Source organism: Bombus affinis, chromosome 6 (assembly GCF_024516045.1).
Source record: "Bombus affinis isolate iyBomAffi1 chromosome 6, iyBomAffi1.2, whole genome shotgun sequence".
Classification (NCBI taxonomy): Eukaryota; Metazoa; Arthropoda; class Insecta; order Hymenoptera; family Apidae; genus Bombus; species Bombus affinis.
In genome coordinates, this window is record NC_066349.1 from 15,659,990 (window position 1) to 15,678,448 (window position 18,459).

Sequence of the window (18,459 nt, forward strand, 5' to 3'; positions counted from 1 at the left end):
ACGGCTTACGCGCAGTTCTCACACGCACACATATATACGGAATACGGGAAGCACTGCTGTCTTTCTCGTTCTTATCCCTTTTCTATCCTTTTTGCGTCTATAGGTCATAAAAGCTGCGCGCGCAACCATTGGTTTTCACGTCAGGGCCGTACGTAAGTTAAATTTTATTATTCCGTTTTATTATCTCACTTTAACACTAGGGCTACCTGAGTGATCAAAATTGTTAATTTTTCAAAGATTATTTATTTATGTTTTATTTCAGATTTATTTAGATTTACTCATAGTGCATATTTGGAGATTTGAATGATTTTTTGTATCGATCTTTCTGTATTGATCTTTTCACAAATCTTTTATTTTGATTTCTTTAATAGAAATTTTACTGTATATCCATCGATAGTTGTAAAGTTGATATTTTCTCATTTTAATAAATTCCAAATTGAGTAGTCTAAATTTTGCTGTAACTATCCTATGATGTCTTCATCTACCATTTTTTTCGTTCATTTTATTAATGTATACAAAACTAAAATTTTTTATGTACTTCTATCTTAAAAGTTTGAAGAATTCATTTTTTTTATTAATGTAAGAAAAATACATAATAACATTTTATAAAAGACTAGATGTATTATTTGTAAGATATTTATCGGGGACGCGTTATAAAAATTAGTAACAGAAAAATAGATATTCTCATGTGCAATTGCACCTATTATTGCTACATTCCTGGTTGCACTTTACCTGCTATTGGATGCTAACCGTTCCGTGGTGGGTATATCTGTGTATACACCGCACACGTACATTATACAAGCTCTCGGCGCAGGTATCCAATAGCGGGGATAACCGAACATGACCGAATACTAGCGAACATTGCCGATGCAAAATAGCCGACAATTGACTGAGCGTCGAGGGGTCGGACAGAAAAGAGACAAGCCATTCCTTCGGGTGTACAGCTTCCCCTTTCTCAACTTCATCATGGAATTAATGTATCATTGATTTTTATAAACTATGAACAATTATTTCAAAAGGTTCATACGTATAAGAAAACAGTAGAATCTATTACGATTAAATATCTTTGTTTATTCTATGTATTATAAATTAGTCTCGAGTCCTTCAATTAAGAAACTCAATTATAAGATATTGAGTTTTAAAAGGAAATGTATAGATCTTTTTATCTTTAACTCTGTTGCGTTTTCCTATTGTTAAAGAATTTCTTCAATTTGAGGAAAATGCGAAAGAATTTCTAACTTTAATTTTTTGCTAAAGTTTTTCTAAAATCATTAAAGCAAGACTTTTACATAAAAATCTGAGAATCGCAGCGGAATTAATATTATTGCTGGCGTAGTAGCGTTTTATTTTCACGGAATTAAAAGGACTCCTTGACTTGTAATTTATTTTTGTTACTTTTTAGTAAATACCCATATACATATACCTTGTATAGTACACAATGTAACATATAGTTCATGTGCTGTGTAATGTATAAAGCTATAATTCTATAATGTAGAATTGAATACATAGTATTTGTACATAATACATTTTTACGAAATTTGTTGCTTATCAACAGGGCTGTGAATTCTTAAAACGTGAAGGATTACCTTCACGATACATCGCAAAAGGGTATAGAAGCAACTAGTACCACATTTGTCTGATTTGACAAATATCAATGGACGGTCCAGGTACGATCACGTGGGACGAATTTCTCGAGAATGCTGAAAGGTTCGTAGAAATGTCGAGTGAAATTTCTGACCGATGGGAACTTCGGGGTAATAAGGTGACCGTTATTTTTGACCATTTGAGATCCCTAAAAAAAGAGAAATTTTTAAAATAGTAAATATCTGTACACGATTTGCAGAATGTGCCAGGAGAGGCATACATCGTCCACCAAGAGAGACAATACATATGCAGTAATAGTAACTTAAATGATTATTCGACATCAAAAGATAACGGGTCCGCCGATGATTTCGACTTTGTATTGAAACAAGATCCTTTCGAGGCCACTTGTCCTATCGAGAAACCATTAGTTACAGAACATCATGTGTTATGGTCCATGAGCTACAGCGTCCCGATACTTTATTTTAATGGATGGAAATCAGGTGAACGCGCCATATTTATTCGAATCATTGGAAAATTCTAAAGAAACGTTAGAAAGAAAAAAAAGATCATCTTTACGATTCATTTTTAACGATATCTTGTGAATGTCGTTAATTTTATAACGACTATACATCAAAATACGAAACATCTATTACAATTGTTCTCTGATCACCACTAGACCTTAATCGGGTATGTACAGCCTGTTGAAAATGGCAGGCGACATAATGCTGATTGTTCCTTCGATCGTAGCCTATCTCAAACTAGGCTAAGAAGTTAGCAAAGAGATTAAGAGTGACTGAAGGAGGGAGAAATAGAGGAAATCTATGTTTTACGGCAATGCATGAATTTGCGAATAATTTTTCAGTGTCTTGTATTTTTAAACGAATTCGCCGTTTTCTTGTCATCTTTTCATACAACCGTTTCATATGTTTGACGTTTATGTATAATTAACTTTTGTAGATTTCCCAGGTATTAATCCAATATCCGTGGAAGAAGCACAATCCCTCGTTCGTAACGGAGAATTGAAATATAAGGATTTATCTCAAGCTATACATCCTATATTAGGTACACCTTTTCTACACTTGCATCCTTGTATGTCTCATGAGCTTCTACAAATTACAAGTAACAGGTAAGGGGTATAGAAAGAAAGAAAAAATCATCTTGTAAATATTTAGCAATATTATAATTATTTATAATTAATTACTTATAATTATTTATTTATAATTATTTATAATTATTTGCAATTATTTATAATTATTTTCAATTATTTATAATTACAAAAGAATGAATTATTTTCTTTCCTTTCAGTAAAAACAAAATAGTCAGTTGGTTGAGTACCGTCGCTCCTGCTGCCCTTAATTTTAAGCTACGTCCTGAATATTGTCAGTTAACTATGTAATATATATATACACTTTAAAATATTCGAATTAAACTGTAATATGTCCTATTGCTTTAAGAAAGTACACGTATACAAACGTGTATCAAATAAAAACAAATTAAAATACTTTACTTTGGTATGGAATAGTCCTTACATATACGCGTATTTTATTAATTTTAATTATGCTCTTAACAAACGGATTTAGCAATGCAATTTAAATTCGGATAGAATCGCTTATGGTTTACCGCCTCTGCGCAGAGGACGCGCGTCGGCTGGTGGAACTTCAATTCAAGTAGGTGAACGCGATTGGTCCAATCAGTAACTGAAAGTTACTCGAGCACCAATCACGTCAAGCGGCCCATAGGACTGGTTTCTTTCTCCCTTCTTTCCAATTTCCCCACCACCCGCGCGCTTTTCGAACATTTGGCTCGAATTAGATGCTTCTAGTTGTAGCACAGTCCCGCGACTGTCATCAGAGAGTATAGGTACATGAAATCGCGGTATAACTAGTGGAGCGTCGTGTTTGCACATGCCTTTTGTTCTTTCTATCATCCGAGTCGAAACGAACCTGTTACAATTTTTCCAGTAAACAATCGTCTTCGTAAACGCGTTTTGTCGCAAACGGAATCGGTGCGTATTTAATGTGCACGCGTAGTGTTTTGTTCCAAATACAGAAATAGACAAAAATCATCGACGCACAATTGTTACAGGTAAGAAATTTCATTTCTACTTTAATTATGCGGTAGTTTCTATTAATATTCATACGCTGTTTAAAACAGAATAACTTTTTTAAGTTTTTGAGTTTTTTTTTTACAAGTTAGAAGATGGCGTATAAACAAAATTTAAAAAAAATTGCAATTAGTTTTTCCTAAGCCTGTAATGAAAATTTAAGCGACACGTTTCGAAGATTTGTGCCAGTTATATACATGCTGAAAATTTTATCGAAATCGGTTGATGCGAAAATATGCGGCAGGTGTTAAGAGATATACGAATCTTTAGATTTTAGACTGAAAATCGTGAAAAACTGCGATTTTCATCATTTTTTCATCAATTTCAGCTTGTGTACAACTGGTATATATCTTTGAAACGTGTCCTTTAAATTTTCCTTACAAGTTGAGATAAAAATGTTACAAAAAGTGGCCTTTACTTATTTCTTCGTGATTCCGATTAATTGGAATTTCTTTAAAATTTTGTTTATACGTCATCCAGATGATTCCTCTAACTCGTCAAAAAACCTCAAGTGGTTTGGTTGAATTTTAATAAAATTTATTGTGTGTTTTAAAAACTGTTCAAATATAAATGGGGTCCACTATACGTCCTGCAAAACTTGCCACAATCGTCACAATTCTATCAATATACGAGTTATAATTGACGTTAAAGAATTTAATATTCTGTTTGTTCAAAGCTAGAAAATTATAAGTTGCAAGTACAAGTATTCCTTGGTATGGGGAAATACAGAATGCAATCTTGTGATTTGCAAATTTGAAAGAAATATACGATACAGTCCTAACACGTGTCGGTGATAAAAGTATAAAAGTATCAGTGGAGAGATAATTATGAAAAGATACTTAAGTCTGTTTTTCATTGTCTATGATTTTGTATCTTAGACTTCTACAAGCTGGATGTATAATAAAACGCCGTTTTTAATTTTAAATTAAAATTTCCGCGCGCATTATGTGTTATACAAAAAGGATATAACACATACGAGACTTTCGTACTTACGCTTTTCATTAGTAAGCACAATGTTCTTTTAGAATATAATCTATATTTAATTGCATACGTTTGAAGAACCGTATGGTCATAGGCGTAATATCAAGCGTTTGGCCATTATATTCGCATCTATCATAAAACAGATGCATATTTTGTAGTCATTTATCATTTCCTTTTAAACAGACAGATAAGTTTGAAACAAGTTCCAGGTAATAGAAGTAAAATGTATTGTTCTTGGCTTGTCTATTATCATTTTGGAAAATAGAAATACGCGTACGAATGAAATTATCGATTACACTATGGCAAGACATCGTAAAAAGAGATTCAAAGGTGAACTTGTTATATTCATCGAGTCACCTTCCTCGAGAGATTTTTCATTTCAATCTCTATTCAATTTCCCATTTTCATTTTACGTTAGCTGTTTCTTAATCATTAAGAAGGTTCACATTCGCTGAAGTGAGAGCGAGATTAGCGATTCGAGAATCGCAGCACAGTTAGATTATCGATAAACGTATTACAAACTGTGGTAAAAATTATAGAGATGGCATACTCACCATTGATTAAAACTTCTAAATATCACATACATATATATGTATATAATTGAATGATCATGCTCGATGGCAGACTATGTCATTTTATCAGTCTTACATTATCCGTAAACATGTTGCAATATGATGATACAAAATTACGTAAGCACATATGAAATGAACAGGAAATATAACGCCTTGTTGGTTACCTTGATAAACTCTGGGGTATCTTGCAATACTTATCTACTAAATACATTAATCGTATAATATGAACACAACGAACAACATATGGAACATCGGGATTTCAGTTTGTTTTCAATATGATGCTTTTTAACAAATAATTATTTATTAACAGGACTATGAAGATAAGAGTCGAATACGTCTGCTTAAACTTGTCACCTATTTGAACAGAGATTTTTTACCGCGCATTAATTTTATCATCGAGTGTAAACAAATAGTTCTCGTATTAATCCTTTCAAACTTCATTACCATTATGTTAATACACGGTACAGCTATGATACATTGGAAGTTTTTATCACAGTCGTTATAGATCGCTTTATTTCTAATAAGTGCTATGTTATCGACAAATGAATTGTTTCAGTCATGTTTCCATTTTTTGGAAAACTAAATATTAAAACTAGTTAAACCTTGTTCTTCTTTCCATACATCCTAAACAATTCTTTTTCCTTTAAATGAAAAATATAAATGTCTAGACATATAACACTAAACAAATCCTCGTGATTAATCAAATCTCACTCTTAAGTTTACGGATAAATGCAACTTCATCCTTTTTTTATGAAAAGATCGAGATACCAATGCCTTATATAAACCCGTGAATGGAAACGAGGTTATGGTTTGTTCGGCCTTTAACTGGTTCGATCGTTTCGCTCGTAACTTAAGAAAGGAAACCACGTGACAAATACGAATCTCCAAACTGGTACAGTATATTTGAGAATAGTGATAAATGGGCATCGATCACGTTCGATTTGACGAAGCGGCCATCGTATCATCATCGAAAGACGAAATTGTTGATTGCAAATAAATATGTAGTCGCGACTAAATATAATTGCTCGTTTATCGAAAATAGTTGCATTTTCTTTTCTTATGCTCGTCGCGGTTTCGCGTCTAATTGACTTCATCTTCTATTACTCGCATCTTATTTTTTACTATCTTGTTTCGCCATGCTGTTTATAGTTACGTAACTTTCTTGATCCTGAGTCTATTAAATAGTACACTGAAACATTTGTTGTAGCTGTTTGAAAGACAAGAATTAACCGATGAATAAGGGAAAAGATATTGCGACTCGATAAAGCATCGATTTTCTTAGTAGCATTGAACATTATATCGGTTCCTTTAATGTAATGTAAAAGGTGTAGTAAAAGTATCGTTTACGTTTTCGTCGCGTTAAAACATAAACTGCGTTTCCGAATAACAAATTATTTATGTACTCTGTTAATGAATACGCTGATATCGCGCTGTTTGAGAATCAGGTAAGTTGTCGCGCGATACAGTTTTATCGTTGAAATTTGCATTGAAATACGAGCGTGTAAAAACTTGCACGATATTGCTTAATAATACTTTAATTATTGTGTTAAAAATTTGTACAAAAAGATGACGATATACGTGGTTTTCTTTGTACCATCTTGTCAATTTTGAAATTAGAACTATTAGCCAACTGACACGAATAGTTCGATAACAAAAAGACCCGATTGTTATTCGAGTTGATAAGCACAAGTTTCCTACGGTCTTTCTCTAGGTCATCCAGTAAAGATCAAGGTTATCGTTTCTAGAAAAATATCCGGAAGAGTCATTTCGGAGGTCATGAAAGCTTATTACGTACATATATGTATTTCGAACTGTCGGAAGACCTTGATTGATAAACTTATCTCGTATAATATTATATGAGAAGATAATGTTTGTAATAATACCCGTGCAAAATTGAAAATTATAGTCTTTTTACAATTGTAGCTAATTGGTTGATTCAAGGTTTATAAGAAAATGAAAGTTGATAGCCGTTGAAAATCATTTTAAATAACTGTTAATTAGTGAAACAAAGAAAAATAGTGTATCAGTTAAGGTGGGGAACTAATTGCGCATTCGCCAAATGGCAAATCGTCACCGGGAAATTTTAAACGCACGAAATTTGACCGCCATCGGTGGGAATTACAATTTTTTAATAGAAATTTCCAACGTTTCGAGATTGGAAGGAAAAGATTTAAATTCTCCCGTATCGTTTATTCAATTTCTCCATATTTTTAAGCACGCTATGAAGTTTCATTTGCATCGTGCAGGACGAACAATTTACCGATATAATTGCACGTAATGAGAAAAGGGTAACGCGTTCTCGTTCGGCTAAATGTACGGGTAAAAGTGAACCATTCACCTGGCTGAACATTACAATGAATATGATACATCGTGCGTATTTAACACAGTACAGTAGAAGTCCATTTATAGAAACGAAATTTTAATTAACGCCCGATTAACTGAACTTTTTGCTGGTTGGATACACGCGAGCGCCTGTTATGCGAACGAAAAATAATAGGCAGCGGGGAAAATACGCGAGCTGCAATTGTTATATCGAACTCCAATCGTATAAACTGTTTGTCCCTTGGTTCGAAAGGTTCGGATAAATGGAATTCTACTGTAATGAAAATACCTTTTTTATTAACAATAATGGTAAAAGCATCGTCCACTGGATTAAACCGTGTTACTGCCTATCAAGAGATAGAAGAGCCAATTTGCCTCTCAGTGCATTCTAATTGCCACTTTTACTATCCTTTAATCTCAAACGAACATTTTTATACGTCGCTCGTTTTATTCGATATAACGGTAAAATAGGCGTATGTCGTGCTGCTGTTCGCTAACTCGATAAACTAAAAACGATGGGTACACGTTTACTTAAAACGAAGGAACGTTCACAAAAGAACATTCGAAGTTTCCGCCTACGTTTTGATCCCATAGCTGCTTGTAATCATCAGCTGATTGCGTCACGGTCCGGTTTTATAATAGTTCATTAAATTGCCGGTAATTCGTGGTTGTGGGGCTATTTTATGTAGTATAAATGAATGAACATTATCGTGCAACACTTTGAAGCTGTTCCACGTTAACTACGTCCGTGAACTACGTTGACTTTCCTCGGTTTTTTATTTTTTAATTTCTTTTTTATAATAACAGAAGACAAACATCGCGTGCAAATCCATAAACTAAGATGAGAATTTGCATTTAAAATGTTGTTAATTTACCTTGAAATTCGAGCAGGTATTGCAATCAGTCTGTATAATTAACTCCTCAGATCCCTTGCATTAAATTATGCAAAGTTATGATCACGTAACGTGCGTTATGATCACGTAATGAATACGCGTCGATGACTAATCGCGAATATACATTCGCGCGATCATATAATTGTTTAATTTATTGTGGTTCTTTATGGACGAATACGTAATCGTTTCCATAAATCGGCGCGATAAAAGCCACAATGTGTTCAAGGAATTGTTATTTCGTATCGTCCACTTTCCACTCATTGCCATGATTTCGAAATAAGAAACAAAGGAAGAATAAATCAAGGATTCGTTCAAACGTAATATCATTTATACGTATGTCGATAAAATTTGATGGAACTTGATAAATCTCGAAAAAAGCAGAAAAATATGATATTTGGAAACGTATTTTCTACGGATCGTAATGTATATCTAGGTGGAACACACGTTGTTTCTAGATTCCGTCGAACTGAAGAAACACTCTAATGTCCCGAATAACAGCGAAAGGTGTTGTTTCGCGCGAACAATCCGTTAAAGCTTTCTTCCTCTTGACACGAAACGACAAAAATGACCTACTTATCCCGCTTTGCCGCGGCAATCCTTACGCGTGAAAGGATTTTACGATTTAGGACTCCGAGATACGAGATTCGTGAAATGTACGGCTGGCCATTCTTCGTTCAATTCGGCGCACGACCCGAACGAAATTAATTATAAACTTGACCCATCTCGACCCGTCCTGTCAGCCAGAGATGCCCGAAAGTATTACAACTTCCTTCCTCCATTCGAACGACCGCCTACGGAAAAGAAATTACCATTTCTTTTTATCGTTCGTTCTCTTTATCCATCGTACTCGAACCGAAGAAAGAGTTTCGAAGCTGTAGAGCTTTGCAAATTTACGAATCCCTTTTACGCATTAATCCATTAAGGGCCAATGTTGCGAGCATAAAATTAGTTTAAACGCAAAGGAGAGAAATTTTCGAAGGTTGGAAACGACAAGCTCTTCAAGACTAACAGGTCTAATCGAGTGACTTTCCTTCGCAGATCGAGAAACCATCGATCTCCGAAGAAGCTGTACGTCGCGATTCGCTCTTCGATCGAAGATCCACGAGCACCGTCGTCGATATCGTCGTTATCGTCATTGTCGTCGATTTAATCCCGCTAGGAGAAGAGACGTCGGAGGAAGAGGAGGTTTATTGTGGAAGTCGGAAGGAAGGGATCGGTGTACATGATCGGAGGAAGGTGATTTGAGGAGAGAAACAGAGATAGACAGGGCAGGCGACAAACAATAGACCCGGTGCTCCCGATGGGGTCGTAGTTGCACGTATTTGTAATATATCTGACGATGATAGGCCAGCACGGCAGGAAGAGATCGTCGTAGGGGGATCACCATAGCTAATCGTACCACCCAAGGTGGCACAGATTGAGAGCTCTATCAGCACACATCCTCTCCTCGTCGAGCACGAGTACCCGTCGACGTTCACCCGGTACGCGAGCACCTAACCACGTATATACGTACATTTTCATTAAAATCTCGACTCACTTTCTCCCTGAGTGTTTACACCACGAGCACAATGTATCTGTTCACCTTTACCTTCCTCTCTTTCGAAGAACCACTCGCTTCCGATCTCTGCCACTTCCACGCTCGTCGTTTCCAATGGTGCGACGAGCTTGGAGACTTCCGGATGTAATTACCGTTCTTTTTCGATTCGTCAGATCGGTGATCGCTTCGTATTTGTAATTAAATTTCGTTGGATAATCGCAAGCGATGGTTAAAGCACACTGTACGATACAATATCTATTTGTATGCAGAACATCTTGAGAATTCCACGTATTAATTGGAATACTTCGGATCGATGAATTTATCGTTCTTGCATTCGGAACATTTGAGTAGCTTCCGGCTGTTAACTAGAATCCTCCGAGTCCTTCGTATCGTATTCTCTTAGTATCTTTCGACCGCTAAAACATTGGTAGTATATAAGGGTTGCAACGTTTTGGTCAACCGCAACGACCTCCCACTCGTGAAAACGTCAACTTTAGACGTAGAAACAATTCAACGTAAAAAGATTCGACAACTCCCGAAGGAAGTTTCCGGATCACCCCAACGTTCGACAATGCGAGAAAGTGGTACAAGTGCGTCTTTCGCAAAACCTTTATGAACACATGTAATAATATATATTTTAATATTTAGAAGCACATGGACGTATTTTGTGTGACTTTTTCTTCCGACAATTCCGCTCTAATATCATCACGTAGTTTATACCTGTGCGTCCTCGAGATCATTCTTCCGTAAATAAGATCTATGAAGATCTATACGTATAATGGTTCCTCGTTCTTTTTTTTTCTTTCCTCCCTCTACGGTGACAACAGCGATCCAAGAAGTTAGAATCCGAGGCCAATACCATCATCGGCGATCAACGGATCAACGGATCGGATATCGTCGATCCCTTTTGAGCCTCTCGACCTCTCCTGCTCGTTCCACGCCGCCTTCCCTTCCCCATCGGGGCGCGAGCCGCACACACAGCAGCCGCTTCCGGCTAACCGGAAGTGACGCTCTATGCGAACGGTTGACCACCGTCTTTCGTCGGGATACCAACACCACGCAAACGTAGGCCAGCACTCCAGACGGGCATCATGGAAGTCGCCACTGAACTGTACGTATTCATTCAGTTTTCTTCCTTTCCTCTGCTTCTCGTCGCTAACTTTGTCTTCGCTTTTCTTCCATCTTGCTATATTTCATTTTTCTCATCACAGATCACATTCAGTTTCGTTTTCTTCGGATTTTATTCAAATAATTAGGACGCGATTAATTTTGAAGACGGACCTAATGCTTTTGGATCCAATCGCTGGACAGTGATATTTATGCGAGTTTTGGATATTGGGTATCTCGCGTTGGTGACGTGTGGTAACAGAAACATCTTTGAGACTCTATAAAATACCTTGACGAGTTTTGTCGTCATCGGTGAGTTTCTTTCATCGAATCTTTTTGGAGACCTTGTAGATCGTCTGGATCGCTGGATTCGCGCTAAAATCGTACGAGACGCGAGCCCATTAAGGCGACATTGACAGACAGATGAAGTTTCTCGTTCGTGTAATTCACTTACATCACCGGTTTGACTAATGAATTCGCGTAAAAGGATACAATTGCGAAACTGAACTGAAACCCGGTGTCTACTTTTAAGCCTATGAAATTTCTACGAGAAGTAAACAGACCTTTCACTTTTGCCATACCGTTTCCTTTTGCAGTATTCCAAGTGACATCAGAAAGCACAGAAACTGATCGCTCGAAAAGCCGTACCGTGAAAGTACAATTTGATAATTGTCGGACCAGTTAAGATTAATCCCGGCCAACGTCGATGCTAGTTTGTCGGAATGATCCACGTTAGCGTGACCTTGTCGGCGAAGAACATTTTATTCGATCTTTTGCAACGTTCAAACGTCAAAGTTCAAGGAATTCCATATTAATTTGAATGCCATGGAATCTTTATGTAATTTAATGCTACGCATCGCTTAATTGCCATATATTTGCAAGAGAAGAGAGGAAGGAAGCTCGTGAAAAAGAAAAGGAAGGTCTAAGAAAACGAAGATTGTATCGTCGTCTAAGCTGGTGGCATTTTATTGTTACGAAATATGCGTGAATATAAAGCCAAAGACTCTGATAAATTGGATAAACAAAGTAACGTTCTTCGGGCTTTAACAGAAAATTACCAACGTTCGAGAATTTTGTAACTCGTAATCGGGCTAAAACGTCCAAGAACTGGCTGAAAGGGCAACGACGTATCTGCCGGCAAGGTCATCGACTAGCGAACAACAAGACTTTCAAGAGTGGCCAGCAACTCTCTCGAAGCATACTTAACACGAGGTCACTCGTAAAGACTCAATCAAATCGTAACGAAGACTACTGACCCTCGGTTCAAACGATAGGTTACGATAAGCATCGGCGCCTTTTACTTTGTTCTCAATTTGTAAAACATGCGAGCAAGATCTCGATCGAAGCGAACTACTGTTCCTAACCGTAAACTGGAAGCGCGTGTGTCACGGTATAACGCGGAACGTGGCTCGTTTGAAAACGAGGAATGTTCGATAGAAATGGATTTTTAACTCGCGAGATCTCTATATACGTGTCGTTTTACGAGCGATTTTCTGCATCATGGGGAAGAACTTGAACGACGATGACAGATATCTGAAACTGATGAATTTGACGAATTTGAGACTTGGATACATACACGGAAACGTACATTTCGTATTGAAAAACTCTAAGATCGAATATCTTTGTATCTATATTCGGTTGTATCTATGCTCGACGTCAAAGTAAGAGTTATTAGTCTCAGTCGTTATTCGGTAATCGTTGAAACTTAGTCCAACTATTAGAGTATTAAGCATTCAAGTAACGTCTAATTCTACGTGTCAAACGAATTGACTGGTTTAATTCGATTAGAGTCAAATGTTATTCACGCATGGTTGAATTAAGACACAGCGAAATATGTGCGGAGAAACAATAATAAAGCTAGGACAAATAACTGGCAATCATCGTGCTTTCCTGCACACTCACCGCACGCGTAGCTTCGACACTCGGCGTTTTGTTAATCATGGCTAGCAAATTACGTTTATCGTATGTTGAAAATCAGATCTAAAAGGCGTCAAAGTTACTCGTAAATCGAATTTAAATTTATGCTACGCTATGCGCATTTGATAAAGTTATTTGAAACGCTGATGTTCGATATCCATATAGATAGTAAATAAATAATATTTATATGACCAGATATCAACGTAATAACATCAATATATGTTATAGCTATATTTAAAACTTCTGTTACTCGGATGCATATTTATCAATGAGCTATTAATCATTCAAGACCTTCAACCTTTCATGCTGTCACGACTAAAATATTACACCATAAAAAGTCTGCTACTATTTGTACACATTACGTAAATGCTATTTTATAAAAATATAATGTATTCGTAGAGGCTGCTGAGTAGGTCTTCCACTTGCGATCAAATATGGAAGATTAGAAAAGCTATCGATTTTAATAGAATTTTTATTTGTGTGTGTGTAGGTAACTTGAATGACCTAACGTAAACGGTTTGACTTAAACAAGTCGACTGACTCGAGTAATTTTTTAGTTTCTTCGGTAGGCAGGCGCTATTGAAATCATTTCCGAAGGAGCGCTCTAAGAATATCGCTTAGGATAGCTGTATACTCCAGCTAGGAATCGATCGTGTTAAGATTCTTAACTCGCGTCACGCATGCCTCTCGATCGTTCACAGATCGAATATATAAAATTCATTGAAGTTGCCAACGCATATGCAAATAGGGAATGACACATCACGCAAAGTAGCAGGACAACATACCAGAAAAACTACAATCACTTACGATTTAAGCAAACTACTAAAGTAACTACTACGTAAAAATAACTAGATGAATATTATACAGAAAAAGTTACACATGCAAAAGAGTCGTGACTATTTGAAGATAAGATTACCTTTTGCCAGAATCTAACGGAACTCTTCGTCTTTCTTCTAATACTCGCGTCATTCGGTCGATTGTCATTAAAACTAGTCAAACCAACTTATCAGACCCGTTAACGCTGTTAAGAGATTAATTATCGCAATTAACACCTTGTGCCAGCAAATCGTCTGTTTTCGAAATAACCACCATTGCGAGTACGTTATGAAGAAAGCCATTTAATCGTGAATGTCTATTTCAGGTCACCATTGTCAGGGTCCGATACACAATGCAAGATCACCGAACGAACTTCGTATTACCCCCAAGAGCCGAACAAAAGGCCAAAGACCAGACAGGAGAAGATTCGATCATGTTTCAGGCACAATTCTCTGACTATTTTGACCGTGGTCGGTGTGTTCGGAGGAGTGATCCTTGGTATTATCTTGAGGAACGTGCGGAGTCAAGGATGGACGCACCGCGAGATCATGTACATCAACTATTTAGGGGATCTGTTTCTGAGGATGTTGAAGAGCTTGATCCTACCGCTGATTATATCTAGCTTAGTCTCGGCTATTGGATCTCTCGATTTGTCATTGAGCGGCAAAATAGGCATGCGTGCTATAGTGTATTACATGGTGACCACTGTTAGTGCCGTTATATTAGGTCAGTAAAGCTAAGAGATTTCTGATATTCGAAAGTTATTTAGTATAGATACTAGAGTGACAGCGTAATAGCAGGTAGAGCAGGCGGAGTATCGCGTGGAATGTAGAGGAACAACGTCGTGACATATTATAGGAATAGTAAAATGATATTAAAATGATACAGTAGATACAAATGATACGGATTTACATAAACATCGGTAGTTTCGCGATAACAATATGGTATTGACGTAATATAAAGCGTTTCACGCGTATTAAAAAAATGTACGATTTCTTTTCAGGTATCATTTTGGTAATTAGTATTCAACCGGGTGTAGGAAATGATCCGGATATTAAACCAAAAGAACGATCTCAAAACGTTTCAACCATCGATACGTTGATGGACTTACTTCGAAATATGTTTCCCCCGAATCTAGTAGAAGCGTGTATCTCTCAACATAGGACGGAAATGCAGAAACCGGCAAACAGCACATCAGGTTGAGGTCTTCCTTAAAAAAGAAAAAGAAAAAAAGAAAAATCGTCTAATTTCATTAAAATATCTAGCAAACTATAGTAGTTACAATGAATATCTTAATACACTGTTTGTTGAAACAGGTAACATGGATGATTGGGAACCAGTGCAAAAGAGCGTGCCGGGAATGAACATCATGGGCCTGGTTGTCTTCGCCACGGTGCTAGGTATAACGCTAGGAAAAATGCAAGAACAGGGCAAACCGCTGCTCATGTTTTTCGAGTCCTTATCCAGCGCCATGATGTTGATTACTCATTGGGTGATTTGGTAAATTCATATTTGACGAAATTACCTTGTTAAAGGTATTCCGGTCTCCAACTTTCTCGCGGTACCATTCAGTCCCAGACAATAGCATCCCGAATTCTATCTACGCTGTCACGAATTTATACATCACGAAAATAAGTTGTATAATTCTTTTGGAATAATGGAATAATTTATTCTGCAGGTTGTCGCCCGTGGGTGTCTTCTTTCTGGTAGCCTCGAAAATTACTGACATGCAGTCGCTGGACGAAGTGGTTGCTCAGCTAGGAATGTACTTCCTCACTGTCTTAATTGGTCTCTTTATACACGGCTTCATAGTTCTTCCATTGCTATACTTTGTAATAACAAAAAAGAACCCGTTCAGGTACATATCCAATATGGCCCAAGCATTGGTCACTGCGTTCGGTACATCGTCCAGTTCCGCCACGCTTCCAATCGCTATCAATTGTCTGGAAGAGCGAAACAACGTGGATCCACGAATTACCAGATTCGTCCTACCGATTGGTGCTACCATTAACATGGATGGTACAGCCCTGTACGAAGCCGTGGCTGCGATTTTCATCGCGCAAGTGCGTCAAGTTAGTCTCAGCTTTGGGCAGCTGGTAGCAGTCAGGTAACTAAAATATGAAACAAAGTTTTCTTTATATAGCGTTCAAACTTACACAAACATTTCTTTAGTATTACGGCAACTGCTGCAAGTATCGGAGCAGCTGGTATCCCGCAGGCAGGTCTGGTGACGATGGTGATGGTGCTGGATACGGTTCGACTTCCGGCTGACGATGTTTTCCTAGTTATCGCTGTCGATTGGTTGTTGTAAGCACTCGTCTTTGCTCATTCCCCATCAGTATACTTCGCCTAGTTTGTTCATTAAACTAATATTGGATTTATACGAAACGTTAATCGTTGAATTTGCAGAGATCGTTGCAGGACGACGGTGAACGTGGTGGGCGATTCCCTGGGAGCGGGAATTGTGAATTATTTAAGCAGAAACGAGCTGGCTTCGTTGCCACACAATACACAGACCCAAAACGGAGCGGATCATCATACCACAACTTCTATATGAGATGAAAATCGTATCGGTATTAATCGGTATTAATTGGTATTAATGGAGAAAATTTGAAAATTCTGGCAGGAACGATGAGCGTTCGCTTTTTTCAACACTTTGCTCGTTAAATTGCTGCACACTCCCACCGAACTTAAAATTTTACAGGTCGAAGACGAAGTTCAGTAAGCATAATAATTCTTCGAAAGCAACGATAACGCATAGTAGCACTTGTGTAACTACTATACCATAATCCGTTTTGTTCGTAGCAAGTTCGTAGAAATCAGTCTTCCATTATTCAAGAGGAGACTTCGATGATTCTTGTACGATAATGTTAGAAGAATTAGAGCGATATTTTTTTATATTTAACCGTACAGCTGCCAGATTCGTTCGATTTGCGTACAAAAAATAATCAAATAATCTGATCATGTTTTAATGGTCATATTTTCCGTTGATTTTATGTTAAGTTAAAAGGTCTAATTGAAATGGTACGAAAGGACAGAGGGTTGAAGAATCTAGATCTGATTTTATCTAAGTTGGAACGTGGAAACACGCTGGGAACGTGATTTGTTCGATTGATTTATCATGTGCCATATACTTTAAACTGTTAGAAAGTACAATTGTCTAGCCTGGTGTTGTTAAGCTTCGAAATATTCCGATACTTTTAAATTTGTACGACCTCGTTTCCTGAACACCATTTATTTATTCAAACGAATTTATCGGACATCACGCGAAAGCGTTATAAAAGTTAACGGTACAATGAACATATTACTGCCTAAGTGTTTTCTAATTTATTCTAAAAGTGTTCTTCTTTATTTTATTACTTCTGAACTCGTTTACGGCGAAATATCATTCTCTTCTCGCGAATCAACGAAGTTGTTATGCAAACATTTCATTTCAAATTGCATCTTTTCATGAATATAACTTTCTTACATATGTATACTTAGAAAATTCGATGGTACTTCAAAGAAATACAGAAATAGTGCGAATACAGTTGAGATATATCAAATCCTATTGTAATATATGATTATTTTAGTCACACCGTTTGTGTTAACGATAGCTATATCGTATCAAGCTATCACTCGCATTTCGATCTTTGTCTTCCATTGTTACATTACGACCTATAATCTTTTTATCGATTTCTAAATTCTTAATGATACACCTATAAAATATTTCGAATCGAATTCAATTCCTTATAGATTTACACGCCTGTAAAAAGATTACGGAAAGATGCAGAAGAGATGTTGTTTCAAACTAGTTTCAAACTAGTACTATCTATAGAGAGCCAGTAAGAAGATTATTATGATATTCAATATACCTCACTGCACTAGACGAAAAAAGTGTTCAATTATTAACTAGAAAGTGAAAAGACATATTTTATTATCATCTGACGTAAAATAATCGAAGATGCATTATCACGTGTACTCTTTTGTGCAGTTACATTGGTGCATGCAGAGAATGTAACTGAATAGTCAATTTATATTTGTAATTTATTTACAACATTATATCGTATGTGGGAATCATTTAATTGACTCAAGAGACGATTAAGTATATTACACTCTTTTTTCCTTTTTGCATATTTAACGCCATTTTCGTAATGACAATTAAAATAAGAATGTCAACATGATATTTTATTATAAAATAAATTCGTAAATTATTTAAAAGATCTAATCAATGTGGATACGTACTAACTTTTTAATCGTAAAAGAAATTGTGTATAAAGAGAAAGGATAACCATGATTTAATAAACATTCAGGAAAAATTGAATTGCTCTTCAGTATCATTATTTAGGAAGGAAATCAAGTTACAATGCATGTTTAATATTAAGGTATGATTCAAAACTAATAATCGTATTATCGTAATTAATCCCGTGAATCGATATACAGTTACACCTTATAATCAAATTCTATTAGCAGAATTTATGTACCTGTACGTAATTAAGTATTTGCCATAGTTGCTTAAAAATATACTGTATAATATTTATTTGTACAATAAATGTACAAACTGACGTAACAATAAAGTTATTGCTTATTTCTAAACAAAGTTTAGAAAAAAGCATCGAAAAAAGAAAATATATATATTTTTTATAC

At 36.4% G+C, this 18,459-nt stretch overlaps 2 protein-coding genes across 7 annotated transcripts; both read left to right on the forward strand.

The window, feature by feature from the left end:
* Positions 1-24: 24 nt before the first annotated feature.
* LOC126917088 (ubiquitin-like-conjugating enzyme ATG10) lies at positions 25-3,085 on the forward strand. Of its 3 annotated transcripts, none has more exons than XM_050723548.1 (5): positions 25-152; positions 1,556-1,762; positions 1,844-2,084; positions 2,542-2,710; positions 2,890-3,085. In XM_050723548.1, exons 2-5 carry the CDS (start codon positions 1,655-1,657, stop codon positions 2,978-2,980), a joined length of 609 nt encoding a protein of 202 aa, XP_050579505.1. In that variant the 5' UTR covers positions 25-152; positions 1,556-1,654; the 3' UTR covers positions 2,981-3,085. The 3 variants fall into 3 exon arrangements, with proteins under 3 accessions (XP_050579505.1, XP_050579506.1, XP_050579504.1); XM_050723549.1 differs by lacking the exon at positions 25-152 and adding an exon at positions 815-977; XM_050723547.1 differs by lacking the exon at positions 25-152 and adding an exon at positions 836-1,019.
* Positions 3,086-3,393: 308 nt separating this feature from the next.
* On the forward strand, positions 3,394-18,445 carry LOC126917056 (excitatory amino acid transporter 1-like). 4 transcript variants are annotated; one of them, XM_050723463.1, is made up of 9 exons: positions 3,394-3,669; positions 9,495-9,937; positions 10,821-11,104; positions 14,159-14,559; positions 14,837-15,031; positions 15,150-15,333; positions 15,512-15,940; positions 16,006-16,140; positions 16,243-18,445. In XM_050723463.1, the coding sequence occupies exons 3-9, from the start codon at positions 11,085-11,087 to the stop codon at positions 16,388-16,390; spliced, it is 1,512 nt and encodes a 503-aa protein (XP_050579420.1). In that variant the 5' UTR covers positions 3,394-3,669; positions 9,495-9,937; positions 10,821-11,084; the 3' UTR covers positions 16,391-18,445. The 4 variants fall into 4 exon arrangements, with proteins under 4 accessions (XP_050579420.1, XP_050579421.1, XP_050579424.1 ...); XM_050723464.1 differs by having other exon boundaries at positions 10,830-11,104; XM_050723467.1 differs by lacking the exon at positions 9,495-9,937.
* Positions 18,446-18,459: the final 14 nt, after the last annotated feature.

Excerpts from the sequence above, each read along its gene's own strand:
- LOC126917056 (XM_050723463.1), top strand. The coding sequence starts at position 11,085 with ATGGAAGTCGCCACTGAACT. Across the intron at positions 15,032-15,149 it reads ACCGGCAAACAGCACATCAG|GTAACATGGATGATTGGGAA; the intron begins GTTGAGGTCTTC and ends TTGTTGAAACAG. Across the intron at positions 16,141-16,242 it reads ATCGCTGTCGATTGGTTGTT|AGATCGTTGCAGGACGACGG; the intron begins GTAAGCACTCGT and ends TTGAATTTGCAG.
- LOC126917088 (XM_050723548.1), top strand. The coding sequence starts at position 1,655 with ATGGACGGTCCAGGTACGATCACGTGGGACGAATTTCTCGAGAATGCT. Across the intron at positions 1,763-1,843 it reads GGGAACTTCGGGGTAATAAG|AATGTGCCAGGAGAGGCATA; the intron begins GTGACCGTTATT and ends CACGATTTGCAG. Across the intron at positions 2,085-2,541 it reads TTTTAATGGATGGAAATCAG|ATTTCCCAGGTATTAATCCA; the intron begins GTGAACGCGCCA and ends TAACTTTTGTAG.